Here is a 15,486-nt window from a genome sequence, read left to right as displayed (position 1 = left end):
AAAAAATCTGGTCGGGAGAGCCGCGGGAATGCAGAGCTCTAACTCCTATCTCTCCCAATCCAACAGCACATCCTGCTGGCAGAGAATGAATTTGCATATATATGCCAACATTGTTTGTGTCATATCAGTCAGAAAAGCAGTTCTGAGCTTTTTAAAAAAAAATTTTTTTTTTAGCTAACTTAGTTGTTATTCTTGGCTGAATAACTCTAGAAGGTTTTAAAAGCCCTTTAAAATTAAATATGTACACAGTTTGGATTAAATGAAAGTATAGTCAAATTTTTTAATTAGCATGTTTTTGTGTTTTGCTTTGGTACCGAAATTGGTACCGAGAACCGTGGATTTTCACTGGTATTGGTACCCGAATACTGAAATTTTGGTACCGTGACAACACTACACCAAATACACCAAATAATGTTCTTTTTTAGCAACGTCATATGACCCTATGAGTATCTTGTATCTCGTGTAAAATTAACATTATGATGCTGCCATCTTTCTGAAGTCATTTTTACCCCCTGTAATTTGACTCTGAATCTCAGGTGAAAATTGCCATTTTGACCCCCCTCTACAAAATAGTGGATTACTCAGTAAATATTCATCCATGACATTTAATATTTTGGCTTTCATCACAATACATGTCTATCTTTCTTCAGAAAAAAATATTAGCAAAATCAAAAGTTTGAGCCGGGGACCTCTGGTTGAGTTGACACGGAATGACCCTGCAATATTCAGCCTTCTCTGACCCTCTGAAACAGGCTGTTTTTGCTGCTATACCTTTAATAATTCTGTATGCAAATGACTTAATTGTTTACATAAATATCAGACTCCTTATTTTAAAAGCTGTTGGAAGATCCATCCTGTTTTACTTATGCCCCTTGAATACAGCGTTTCACTGTGGTAACGTAATATACTGTAATGTCACTTAAAATCTGTCAAGAAAAAAGCCACTAGAAACACGTCCTTGACAAACAGCCATGACCCTGCAACAGATCTGACACACTCAAACACACTCACTGCTGCACTGAAAGAGAGAGGAAACAGTGTCCTTCTGGGAATTAGAGAGAGGTCATTCAGTGTCTAGTGTGTCCTCGCTCATGCTGTTGAATTCTCCTTCAGCGTTACTGCTCTAAAACACCAGCAGGTGTGCAAGCAGATCGGTGGGAAAGTTACTCGTCTCTTCCATTTCTCCAGCTCCTCCCTGGAGCCCGTCGTCTGTGTTCCTGCCTGTTCGAGCTGAGCTGGGAATACATCTTCATAACTCGGATCTCATTTTAATAAGTGACCTAAGCACAAACCTCTTCCTATATGTCCATGAGAGAAACACTACGAAGGCCTTATGGTGACGGACTCTGATGCCCGTGTTATACGTTTTTGCTCTGAATAATGTAAGTTGTGTAACATGCAAGCTCACTTTATTCCTGTATCGATGTCTTTTTACCGTGCTGTCTGTCTCTCACTTCTCCAGGAGGATTTAGGCAGTCGTGTCGGCTTGTCACCACGGAGAAAGCAGGAGAGAAAGTAATTGCGTTGTTACAGTGCTGGTAGAAATCCCATCAGCCTTGTGGACAGGCCTGTCACAGAGCATAAAGAGCTGGCTAGAAACTTAAGCATCCATAGACAGGGCAGCAGCGGTGGCGGGAAGGGAAACGCCTCTCGCATAGAGCCAAGGTGTCACAGGAAGCAGATGAAGCTGCTGCTGGTAGTGCAGGAACAGGGCCAGCTGCTGTTTCCATTAGCCAGATCTGTGCTGATAAGAACAGGGATGCTGGTAAATATCCAGGCTGAACAACCCTGATAACCCCAGGTAGATGTGCTCTTGTTTTAGGCTCTGATCTCCGGTCACTGGATTGATTTGCATTCTGAATGAGTGTCAAATACAAGCTGCCGGTGCTGATGCAAATAGACAGGTAGATAGACAGTCACGTATCTGCTTGAACTTTCAACATCATCTTCACTCTTGATTGGCGTGTTGGCTGGTAGGTGTGGTTATTGCACATTAAATGACAGAATACACAGATTTATGAAGTATTTAAAGGTGTAGTATGTCATTTATTTTTACTAGAATCACCAGATGGGACTGCAAATAGAACAAACATTTATGGCTGATACTGCTCTTCAGAAGTTTGGAATAATTAAATATTATGTAGATACTGATAAAAAAAAATAGTAAGATACTGTAAAACAATAGTATTGTGAAATATTATTACAATCTAAAAAAAAAAAAGAGCCGTTTTCTATTTGAATCTATTTTAAAATTTAATTTAATCCTATAATGCCAGTATTTTATTTTCAGCAGCTTTACTCCAGTCTTCCGTATGACATGATCTTTCAGAAATCATTCAAAATATGCTGCCTTGGTTTAAGAACCATTTTTTATTATAATTTTTTTGCTGCTTCATATTTTTGTGAAAACCGTAGTTCACAACCATTCAAAAGTAATCAACATTATTAATAACTGAACACCAGCAATAATTGATAATAACTGAAGAATCATGTGACACTGAAGACTGGAGTAATGACTGCAGTTATTTTAAACTGTAATAATATTACTGTTTTTGCTGTAAGACAAATGATGTAATTTATTGCAGTGACTTTAATGCACTTTTTATTTGGCTATTAAATTTCCTAAAGGTGCATGTGTTTAGATTCTTCCTGCCTTTCTCGTTCTCTCTCTTCGGGTGCACTTTAGCTCATCCTCCTGTCACCTCTCCTTGTGTACTGTAGAAATCTTTTGTGCTTACCCGGCTTGGGAATTAATCAAGGTTTTAATGCCTCCCTCCTTCCCTCTATCCCTTAATTGAGTTTTGAGGGGAAAAGGAAGGATTTTTTTCTCTGTTATTGTTTTTAAGTGTGACTGGAGCTGAAAAGCATCTGGATGTGTGTCAGAGCAGAAGTAAACATGTCAGAGGTTTAACTGAATGGAAGGCTGCGCTAATGGTGCCAAACACGTGTGGCATCAGTGAAAAGTGATTTGTAACAGCATTATTAGCTGTGGGAAGGTGCATCTAGAGAGACTGGAATCAGCACTGTGCCTCTTTTAAAGCTTTCATACAGAGGAAGATGATCTCCAAAAACAAATGTGTCATCCTGAGGTCAGACCTTTGACCTCAACTTGACCTTAAAACATGAAAGTATACTGAAAAAAGGCCACAAATCAAGATGATGTGATTGTCAAAAGCCCGGAATAGAAGGTTCTGGTATTTTGTCTTCACTGTTTTAATTGTGAATCTGTGTAAACTGACAGTTGGACTTTTGTTGGCATTCTATTCTGCACTTTATTTTAGAGTATGCACAATTTGTAAAATAAAGGGCTATTTTTTTTTCAGCAGTCATTTTTTCACTCTTGTCACTTACAGATAATATTTCTCTATTTCTCGCCATGAAAATAGCCACAGAAGCTGGAATGGTGTCAAACACAAACAAACTTGTCACTTACAGTTCATAAGCTCATAACTCGCCTAAAAAAAATAATAATAGTGGTGCAGAAAATGGTAATACACATTTCTCTTTACTATATTTGTTTACTTTTCTCATTCTCACCATCTGGTAAAAAAAGTCTCTATTTCTTGATCTATTACTTGGTATTTCATAAATCTTAATGTTTGTTACTGAAATTTAGGCAAGTAAATTATTTGTCTCTTTCTCCGCCTCTGTATTAGTACATTTTTTTTTTATACAAATTTTAACTAATTAACATCATCATCTGAATAGATCATTGTCTGTAATCTAGGTGTCCGCTTGGTCTGAACGTGTTTTGGTTTGCTCATGTTTTTCTCTCTTCTTCTTCTCTCTTTCTCACCAGATGGTCACAAGAACAAAGAAAATATTTGTGGGTGGATTATCAGCGAGCACAGTCGTTGAAGATGTGAAACAGTATTTTGAACAGTTCGGAAAGGTAAGACCAGAACATTACTCCCTACTGTGATATTCCAGTATGAACATCTTCAGATTTCCATGCCTAGGCGAGCACAGACTCGCTCGTGTCTGCTCCGGATGTATTCGTTACAGTGCAGTGCTGGAAATGAGGGCACAGATGTGTGAAGGCGGTGTGGTTGATTCAGGAAACTGTTGTTGGTGTTTTCAGTAATGTTGAAACTTACAGAGTGAATGAAGTATTTATATCCAAACATTTACTGCCAAGTAGCTGACATTGATTAGCACCTGCCTGGGGGTGGGGCTATAATGGGTGTGGCTGGGATGAGATGAGTGAAGTTGGGGGTGGAGTTTGGGCTGGGAGTGGGTTGGGTTTGGCATTGTGGGTATGGCTAGATTGTTGTGGTTAGACATAAGGGTGGAGTTGGACTGTATTTTTATATGGATTTTGTTGCCATAGTTATGGAAATTTCAACTCTGAATGAAAGACTGCTGGCTGTTACTATTACCTGTCTGCTTGTATAAATAAAAATGAATCGGAGTGTAAGTATTCGCCACGACGGCTGCAATCATCATAGCTGAGCAGGACTTGATTGACTTGATTATATGAGACAAGCTTTTTTAGCTTCTCATGGCTCCTCTTCTTAGCTTCTCGTGGAAGATTTTAAGAGCACAAACAAATCAGTGTGATTGAACATGTCATCTGAAATCAGAGCCCCTCTCTTTCTCTTGTCCCAGCTCTCTCTCCCTTTCCCACAGGCTGCGAAAAGGCTCTCTTTCAGGCTTTCTTTTTCAGGTGGATTTGTATGTTATTAAATAAACTGGCAATCCGCTGTACACTGCCATTATCCCTGTGTATCTGTGCATCACTGAGACTCCCACAAATGGGAACCCGGTCCTTTAGGGCTTAGAGAGAGAGACAGCGGTCAGGCAATTCACATGTCTCAACTGGACATGTTTGGAATTTCTTAGTGGACTTAAATGCCATCACTTGTGTGTGTGTGTGTGTGTATGTTTAAGTTCAGTTGTCTCTGCATGGATGTGGTTTATGTGCTTCAGTGCTCATGGTGAATTTGTGTATGTTTCTAATTTTGTGTGTGTGTGTGTTTTGGGTAATTGTGGCAGTTGGTTAAAAGCCGAAAGGAGGAAACAGGTGGTGATTTCACAGTTTTCTTACCTCTTTCAGGGAAAACTCTGCAGAGAGAAGTTTTCAGTGTTTCATTGGCTAAACAAGTGACAACACAGTGAAAAACAGTGCACATTTTTGACTTCTGCTCTTTACAGCCTCTTTTAAAGCCCTATGAAATCCATTTTTTCCCCCAAAATTCCATTTTATTTTTTTTCCAAATACTCTTTTAATGGTTAAATTAAATTTTATGAACCAAAAAGCCTGTCTAATTGAAGTAATTCAATTAGAAATAATGAAAATTCAAATATTAAGCAGAAATGTATTAAAAATTTAACAAAAATTAAATTTTGTTAAGACCCTATGAAATATGTTTTATTTTTTTCTCAAATCCAGTTTTATTTTTTACCAAATTCTCTTTTCCATTACTTTTCTGGATTCCATTTGAATGGTTTCATTAAATATTAATAATCAAAAGCATCTCTAATTAATTAATTTTATTTAAAAAATATATATATATTTTTATTTTTTTATTTTTTTATGTATCCATCTCAAATTTGGCAAATTCTGTGACATTCCACAGTAAATTCCGTTTTTATGACTGGATTCCGCAATTGCGCCCACGTTTTCCGCATTACGAAAATCATAGGGCCCTACTCTTTCTCATTCACATCAAATTAAAGAAACATTTGACCCAAAAATTAAAATTTTCTGAAAATGTACCGTATTGTCCCGAATATAAGACGACAAAATGTGTTTTACTGAGAAAAAACAAGATTTGGTTTTTAAAAAGCCTTTTTCCAAAAGGTACATCTGGAAAAGGGGGGGTCGTCTTATAATCAGGGTCGTCTTATATTCGGGCCAATACGGTAATTACGCTCAGACCATCCAAAATATACATGAGTTTGTTTATTAATTGGAACAGATTTGGAAAAATTAAGCATTACATTACTTGCTCACCTCACCTCTGCAGTAAATGGGTGCCATCAGAATAGTCCAAACTAGGGCTGCACGATAAATCGCATGCGATATTTAACGCGCATCTTGTCAGTAAAGCCAGTTCTTTAATCAGCGGTAAATCTCCATCACCTGCGGGCTTTCACATGGAGCAGCATTAATTACACAGAGCCGTTGTTCACTGACAAGCTGCGCAAAACCACGATCATATTTTGCGCATGTTTTGCGCAGCTTGTCGGTGAACAACGCACGTGATGGAGATTTACCGCTGATTACAGAGTGGCTTTACTGACAAGATGCGCGTTAAATATCACATGCGATTTATCGTGCAGCCCTAGTCCAAACAGCTGATAAAAACATCACAATAATCAACAATTAATTCACATGACTCCAGTCTAATTAACATTTTGTGAAGTGAACAGCTGCTTGTTTGTAAGAACAAATCCAACACTTACATGTTATGTGAGCATGAGTGCGAACACGAGCAAATCAGTTGTCAGCTGCAGTGAAATTAACAGCCACAGGTGTCGCTAATAACAGGGTTTTCTGAATTCTCTATATAGACCCTTTAAATCTATTCTGTCTGTTCTGACAATTAGTCTGCACTTTTTGGTTTTAATACTGGTTGTACATTGTAATGGAGGGATAGAAGTGGAGCAGCCGTTATTAAGCACAAACACTGATGTACTTCAAGCAGGTGTGTGCTTGGACAGAGAAGAAAACATACACAAGTGTGTACTAGAGAGTTCACTCAAGTGCAGCTCTGAACATCACACAGAGACACAGCTGGCCATCGCTCAGAATGACTCCCTCCACAAACACGAGCATGAGAGAGAGAGAGACTGCTGCCACCTCAGGGTGCTTATGTTCTTCCGTTCAGAGGAAACAGAGAATTGTTTTCAGAGGATACAACGATGGTGGGGTCAGAGACAGGAAATGTTTCTTATATCATGGCAGATGTTTAGTGTGCATTGAGATTTTCTAAATAGCAGGCCGGTAATAAAAAAAAAGGCAGATGACTGTTTCCGTTTGTGTGGCGTCTGAGTGTATTGCTTCATTTAGTGACATGAATGCGTAATAACTTCAGCTAAATGGATTTAATGACCATTAGCAGATGTTCACTGCCCCAGCTACCACAAAATGACTCGCAGACTCTGTTTAAAAACGCCAAAATACAGGATCTAGATGCAGATTTCACTTCTCAGAATTCGTTTGTCTTCTGTCTACGGTCTAAAAAAATAAAATATAAATGTGAATGTGCAAGGATGTCCTCATTCTTTTGGAGTTTTTGTATTTGTCATATTTATGTTCCACTGAAATCAGCTGTCTGATTTAGTTACAGGTGCACATTTTCATAATTTTACATTTCGTGGCCCATATAATACCACATCTGCTTTCAGTCTGTGTGTATATGTTAGACATACATTTGCCTAGAGTAAGTGCAATACAATACGTTGGTATAATAAAAACATTTTCCCTTGAAAAGAAAGGCATTTATTTTCATTAGAAAGTGTTGATGAGTGTGAGAGTCAATGAGTGTGCTTATTTTGCTTGATATTCTTGTGAATTCGTGTGCTGTTGTCTTTTGTGATGATATAAAGTATGATAAATTCTTTCCTCTTTAGTAGCTGCTTATTATTTAATATAGACAGGCCTTAATCTATCATTCAAAAGTTTGTGGAAATAAATATTTCTATTCATCAAGGATGCATACAATGGATCAAAAGTGACCGTAAAGGCAATGTTACTAAGATTTTCTGTTTCAAATAAGTGCTGTTCTTTCAAACCTTCTATTCTTCAAAGAGTCTGGAAAAATCGTTTCCACAAAATTTAAGCAGCATGACATTTTTCAACATTGATCAAATAAGCAGCAAATCAGCATATTGGAATAATTTCTGAAGGATTATGTGACATTGAAGACAGAAAAGTCAGCTTTACCATCACAATAATAAATTACATTTTAAAATATATTAAAAAAAGAGAATAGTTATTTTAAATTGTAATAAAAATGTCATACTGTTTTTACTCTATTTTTTATTTTTTTGTTTTTGTTTTACTGCAGCCTTAGTGAGCAAAAGAGACTTCCTTCTAAAACATTCAAAAAAAAAAAAAAAGATAGATGTTCCTGTGGACAGTCTGAATTCTCCTGGCTCTTCATGTGACAGGGTTTTCAGACAGCCATGAGATGATGTCCCCCTCTCTGACATTTAGAGGAGCTGATCACTTGGATGCCTGTGTGTCCACAGGGACTACAGGAATGCACCCAAAACTGCAGCGTTAGACAGATGTTTGTGCGATATTTAGGCTTCAACACACTGTAAATGGAGTATGTCTGTGTGGTGATCTCGTACTGGCTCTGATACTGATCCTGGAACAGGCCAGTGCTCCCGTGATACCCAGCGGTATCTGTCTCGCCCATGTGTTTTTGTAGAAATCTCAGAGAACTATGACCAACCTGTGATTGACAGCAGATCCTCAACTGAAAGAGCAATGAATTTCAAGAGTCATAAATTGTCTTGTGCTCTTAACAGTGCTTCTGAAAAGAAAATTATCTGCCTTTTGTGCTTTAGGTGTTTTTAACCCTCATCCGTCCCTCCCGAACCTATAACAAAAGTGTCCCTCGTGGGTCAAAATGACCCGAAGGCCAAAAATGACACTAATTTTATTTTTGGTCAAGAAAGCTTATATTGGTCCATTTTTATATATATTTGTTAAAAAATTTTATGTAGGTTTTTTTTTTTGGTGATTTTTATTTTATTCACATTAAATTCTGGATATTTTTATGAAAATGAGCATATTTTTATAAATTTTTTCAACAAAACAAAAAACAAAGAAAGGCACAATTTCTGCATATTTAGAATCCATTCAGCCGATCTCCGGGTATGGCAGTAGCACTTTTAGCTGTAGCTTAGCATAGATCATTGAATCTGATTAGAATGTTAGCATCTCGCTCAAAAATGACCACAAAGAGTTTCTATATTTTTTAGCTACAGCTAAAAGTGGTACCGCCAAACCCGGAGATCAGCTGAATGGATTCGAAAACGGTAAAACTCAACTGTTTAACTTTAGGGGAGTTTGAAAATTAGCCTATTTTCAAAAATAGTGGAGTGTTCCTTTAAATGAGCCAAACAAGTGAAATCTTTAAAACTACACCAGCTTGAGGCTTCATTAAGCTTTCAGATATATCTCAAGGCTTTCAGATATATATCAAAACATTTAAAAAAACTATTTTGTAAAAAAAAAAAAAAAAATTGAAATTGATACTGAATTTTAATCCAAACACATGCATATTCACACAGTTTCATAAATATGTAATAAATATAAAAGATAAATTTAAAAATATAAATATGATATAAACTACCCCATCACTCAAATTTAACTAAGTAAGTCAAAAAAAAAATTCAAAATGACCCAGCAAAAACATCATACAAGCTATAATGTGTTTCAATGGGAATGTGTGTGCCATGTGTGTGTCTGTGTGTGTGTGTGCCTGTGTGTGTGGGTATGTGAGTTTTTTTGTGCATTGGGGACATTTTGCAGTCTCAGCCCTTTGTTTTGGGTATGCATCTTTTCTGGAGTGTGTCAGATTTTATATAGTAAAAAAATCAAATAAATAAAAAAATGCTGTTTTTTTCGGACATTCCATTTATTCCTATGGCCGGGTCAAAATGCGAGGGACACTTTTGTTACTTTTTTTTATTACACCTTATTTTATTACACACAGAATCCTCAAATCGACTAAAAAATGTTTGTGTGTGCTCCATGCTCAGGTGTGACAAAATTAAATAAAAAAAAAAAATGCAGTTTTTTCGTAAATTCAATGCTTTTCCGGTGGCAGGTCAAAATGACCCGCGAGGGACACTTTTGATATTTTTTTTATAGCACCCACTTAAACTGCTCGAATTCACTCAAAGTTTTTTTGATGCATTCCCAGTTCAAGTGTGACAAAAGTAAAGAAGTCTCATAACATAACGATCAACACTCGATTTTTAAAAAATCTTTAAAAATGAGTTTTGGGTCAAGATGACCCGAGGGACGGATGAGGGTTTCTAAAGCATTTTAAAGTCTCATGAAATCAAAATTTACACTATTTGCTGTTAGCGCACATTGCTAGTCTCGAGGTGAACAATTAATCTGTGCAACCAATTACATAATGTTAGAGACATTTTATGTTATTATGAGAAGTATAAAATTTTATTAAATTATAAACATTTTTTTGGTTCATTATGAAACTCTGGTGGTGGGACAGATTGGACTGTGGTGGGACACCAGGATCTGAGTGATTAATTGGAAACACTGGGGTCTAATGTTGTTTGGTTCACAGCATTCTTTAAAGGATCTTTTTGTGTTCTGCAGAAAGAAAAGTCAAACTGGTTTGGAACCACTTGAGGATCAGTAAATGACAGTTTTCATTGAGTGGACTATCCATAGGAACATGACGTAATTTTGGTCTAGAATCGAAGTACTACATGTCTGCCATCTAGTGGTAGGGAATACAAATGAGATATTACACCATATTAGGAACTACAGTCAATTTGATTAAGTATGATGTCTTGTCGCAATTTTGCGACTTTGGCGCTAAGAGGGTTAAGCGTCACAACATTGAATTGACATTGACAAACTGTTTTATTATGTTTTATGGTTTTGAGTCACAATTATTCTGTTTGACAATAGAGACATTTTGCTGTGGATAGACTTTAATGTGTATTTAGCAACCTAGAATATTATTTTAACCTGCTCTAATCCACTTCTGCCTTATCGAAGTTATGACTTAACTCTAATTTGCAAAGTTCAGCTCTGACAGAACTGAAATCTAATTGGCTTCATTGTGAGTGTCTCAGAGTGAGTATGTGCTGAGTGCGCAGAATTTTTTTTCCTCTACCTTTTGCGCTTTGATCGCTCACGTACTTCGGTACATAAACTCAGAGCCTCTCCTGAGACGACTTCCACCCACAGGCTGTCCTCTTAAAAGACAAAGAGTTATGTCCTTGTTTTTCCTCTTCCTCTGTCCTGTGTGTGTGTGTGTCAGGAAAGAGAGTGTTAAGCCAGAGTGGATGAATTAACATCTTGCTCCAGATTAGGAGGATTTTTGTCTAAAGCCTCTTATTTCCCACACTTGAACAAACACGCGTGTGTGTGCTTTGGTGTTTGTATGTGTAAGCTTTTTTGCTTAAATATCCTGAGTAAACAAAGCTCGCTCTTGTAATATCAGACAATTCAGGCTGAGAAGGACCTCACATACACACACACACGCAGCTCAGAAACTGTATCTGGCCTTAAGTAACCTAATATTTTTCATTCATTTATGCTTCATTTGTCTCCTGCTATGTGAATGTCTCTGATGAACTGAGAAATTAAAAGATTAGTTCACCCATAAATGAAAGTCCTGCTATTGTTTACTCACTCTTGTTGTTCCAGAAGAAAGAAGATTATTTTCTTTTATTCTGTGGAACACAAATGGCAAAATTTTGACACATCACAGTGACCAGAGGCTGAACTCCAAAAATCACCATAAAAGTAGCCAATAAAACCTGTGCTTTATATTCTTCTGAAGCCGTACAATAGTTTTGTTTGAAGATCACACTTAAATTGAAGTCGTAATTTACTGATCATCTCCTTTTGTGCATCACAGAAGAAAGAAAGGGTTTGAAATGACGAGAGGGTAGTGTGATGACAGGGTTTTCTTTGTGTGAATTACACTACCATTCAAAAGTTTGGTGTCTGTAAGATTTTTTGAATGTTTTTGAAAGAAGTCTCTTATGCTCACCAAGGCTGCATTTATTTGATCAAAATACAGTAAAACAGTAATATTTTTTATAAATATTTAACATTTTAATATATTTAAAATTATAATATTACGTGGACCACAAAACCAGTCATAAGGGTCAATTTTTTAAAATAATTTTTAATCAAAATGATTTATATGTCATCTGAAAGCTGAATAAATAAGCTTTCCATTGATGTATGGTTTGTTCGGATAGGACAATAGTTGTACAACTATTTGAAAATTCTGGTATCTGAGGGTGCAAAAAAAATCAAAAAAATCTAAATATTGAGAAAATCATCTTTAAAGTTGTTCAAATGAAGTTCTTAGCAATGCATATTACTAATCAAAAATTAAGTTTTGATATATTTATGGTAGGAAATTTACAAAATATCCTCATGGAACATGATCTTTAATTAATATCCTAATGATTTTTGGCATAAAAGAAAAATCTATCATTTTGACCCATACTATGTATTGTTGGCTATTGCTACAAATATACCTGTGCGACTTAAGACTGGTTTTGTGTTCCAGGGTCACATTTATTCCCGTGATGGCAAAGCTGAATTTTCAGTCTTCAGTGCTGAAAACAGTTGTGCTGCTTGATATTTTGATATTGACAAAAACATATATATAAAGCTCTTTTATAACATAATAGATGTTTTTACTATAAATTTTGATTAATTTAATGCATCCTTGGTAAATAAAAGTATTCAGTTTAAAAAAAAAAAAAAAATCTTACTGACCTCAAATGTTATGATCAAATTAATCATGGAGAATCTGCGGATACAACACACTCTCTCATGGGATCTTCTGCCTAGGGAGACATTTCAGATAGCTTCAATATGTCTGTGGCCCTGTGACTCTGGAAAGGTTTTAATTATAGTGAATTTTGCGGGTGAGGTTTCATTTCTGTGTCTGTGGTGACCTCTGACCCTCTAATGCAGCTCAGCTAAAGGCAATCTGAGAAAAGAATTCATAACTCTCTCTACTCATAACCTGAACCCACACTAAAATGTGTTATTTATCTGTTTTTATTTTCTATTTGGATGTGATTTTGCTTTATGTAAGTAACAGTTCACTTTTTCTCCATATCACCTTCCTGTTCTGTTGTAAATGGACTCTTCTCAGCTCTGATTTTTGCAGCATTTCACTGATTACTGACCTCTCATGTCCATCATATATGACAAATGAAATGAGGCCGACAAAAAGAGGGAGATTTGACTCTGTATGTGGCTTTAATCAACAAACTTGATCTATGCCTGTATATTTCCACGTCCCTTTGCTCATTGACTTCTGCTTGACCCACATGGTTCTAATGACCCGGATCCCTGCAAGTGGCAGAGAAGACGGCTTGTGCATGTGCACCTGTCCAACAAGAAGTTTCTGTACACGCAAAGAGATGATTCTCTGTGCTTTTTACAATTTGTGAATTGAAAAATATAAAAACTGGTTTTAATTGGTTAAAATTGAGAATCATGCTATCTGAAAATTTTCCTCATTGCTTGCTGCTTTATTTGAACAGACAGAGAAGGCAAGTTTCAACACGTCTTTAATTAGCGCTTCTTTACAAGGTTTTTGTGCTGTAACAGCTGTTCACACAATCTGGGTCTTTAGTTCAGTGGTAAAAAATGAACTACAGGCTCCTCTGACATACTTAAAATCATTTTACTATTATTATTAGTTATTTTTCCCCCTTTATTTTGTTCTGCTCTCTCCTTCTGAAGGGTTAACGTCAAACACAATTGGATCATTTCAGTAATTTACAGCTTTCTGTTCTGTGCTTCAAATCGTCAGTCATACAGTTAATCACACGGACAGGTGTGTGTGTGTTAAGAAGGTGGGAAGCTTCTAGACCTCAAGTCTCAAGTCTTCGACCTGAAGGTACAGTGGCAAAAGAGAGAAACAAGGAGATGGTTTCTGACTATTCTTGCTGCCTAAGTGCATGTGTGACCTTTAAAGAACAGCCTCTCCACTTAAACTGTGTGTTTCTAATCTAATTTTTTCATCTAAGTTTCATCTAATATAGCCATACTTTGAGGATGAAAGTTTTAAGAAAAAAAAAGCTACTTCTCTAGAAGTTTGTTAAATCTGACATACCTCATTTTGGAGACATCCCTGAAAGCATGTTATATTTTATTTGTGCTATTTTGTTTATTTTTAAATTTTATTTATACTTGGTGTGCACGTGTGTGTTTGGAGGATCTGGCAGAATGATCATATCTTTTTGCTAAATAATTTTTTTGTTAAATCTACTAAACTTCATTTTGGATACATCCAATGCTATATCTATAGTATTTTGCTCTGTTCTCTTGATTGTGTTTACTGATCTTCAGTAAATGTGCCCGGAGTCAATCATACACACACTTCAGTGACATGTCTGCTGATCGCTGCCAGCAGTACCCAGAGCCAATGATGAAAGACGCTGATCTACATTCACTAACAGGGAGCACAGACGAGCAGCTAACAGAGCAAGAAAGAACAGCTACGTCTTTAAATGATAAAGAAGTGGGGACACAAATGTCTTACTCTGTGATTTAGCGGAATCATTTCTGTGACAGAAGGATCAGATGTTTAAAGGAGACTGATATTGGAAAACTGCCTTGCTCTGTTGAAATGACCAGTTTGGTTAGTAGCTCAAATCTTTAACCACTCAAATCTCTAACCTTCCAAAATGTCACTGACCTGCTCCATGGGGATTACTGGTGCAAGTCTCTAATTTCTGAAACTTCTACCTGAACCATGTTGTGTGTGTGGTGATTACGGGGAATGAATGTTTAGGCGGGGATAGGTAATCATCGTTAGCACTAACAGACTGCTTCATTAACCAGCCTGACCTTAGTGTCTCCACAGACACACACACAGACACACACAGACACACACACACACACACACACACACACACACACACACACACTGGCAGCATCTCTCAACACATGAGCACCCATTATCCTCAATCTGGACAATGTGTGTGTTGAGAGAGGAATAAGAGAGGAGAGTTTGATGCACTCCAGTATGGCTCATGGTTTGAGCTCCCAGATGACCGTGCGTGTATGTGCATGTTTGTGTGAGTACTGGCCAGTGTAATTGAAAGTCTTCCAGAGTGAAACTGTGTGTGAGTTTATTCACAGCTGTTTGGGCTGCTCTAATTGGCCACTGTACACACACACACACACACACACACACACACACACTTGCATTCTTACACACCATGAAAAATGGGAATAAATGACAGTTTTGCCATGTATTTCAAGGATCTCTATTCTGATTGGTCAGTTTGAGAGGGCCGCAAGATGGTAATATTCCATATATATATATATATATTAGGGGTGCTCCGATCATTGTATGATCTCTCTTATTTTGTTAAAATTATTCACATTTTCACAGATTCTGCAAGAGGTTCCCAATCTTTCGCATGCCACTGTACACACACACACACACACACACACACACACACTTGCATTCTTACACACCATGAAAAATGGGAATAAATGACAGTTTTGCCATGTATTTCAAGGATCTCTATTCTGATTGGTCAGTTTGAGAGGGCCGCAAGATGGTAATATTCCATATATATATATATATATTTATTGCCTTGTTTATCTAAAAGTGCTCTTTTCCTTTAAAACTAGCCAACAAGCCATATATGTTGACTGTGAAAGTATACTTTAATTATATGCATTTATGGCGCAATTGCTATATTTTCGTTTTCGTATGTACTGCAAACAATGTGCTGTCACTTTAATTCAGCGCGTGTATCACAGCAAAA

The 15,486-nt window shown here is 36.8% G+C and overlaps 1 protein-coding gene across 2 annotated transcripts in view; it reads left to right on the top strand.

The window, feature by feature from the left end:
• Positions 1 to 15,486, top strand: part of msi2a (musashi RNA-binding protein 2a) — a 209,642-nt gene that overhangs the window by 71,513 nt on the left and 122,643 nt on the right. For both annotated transcript variants that reach the window (XM_016553727.1, XM_016553726.1), the window contains one exon: positions 3,800 to 3,892. In XM_016553727.1, the coding sequence (XP_016409213.1) occupies positions 3,800 to 3,892 (93 nt within the window). The remainder of the gene's footprint in view (positions 1 to 3,799; positions 3,893 to 15,486) is intronic.

This window comes from Sinocyclocheilus rhinocerous, unplaced genomic scaffold, assembly GCF_001515625.1.
Source record: "Sinocyclocheilus rhinocerous isolate Xijiao unplaced genomic scaffold, SAMN03320098_v1.1 scaffold1307, whole genome shotgun sequence".
Classification (NCBI taxonomy): Eukaryota; Metazoa; Chordata; class Actinopteri; order Cypriniformes; family Cyprinidae; genus Sinocyclocheilus; species Sinocyclocheilus rhinocerous.
Note: the sequence above shows the minus strand (reverse complement) of the source record. Positions and strands in the feature narration are given on the sequence as shown.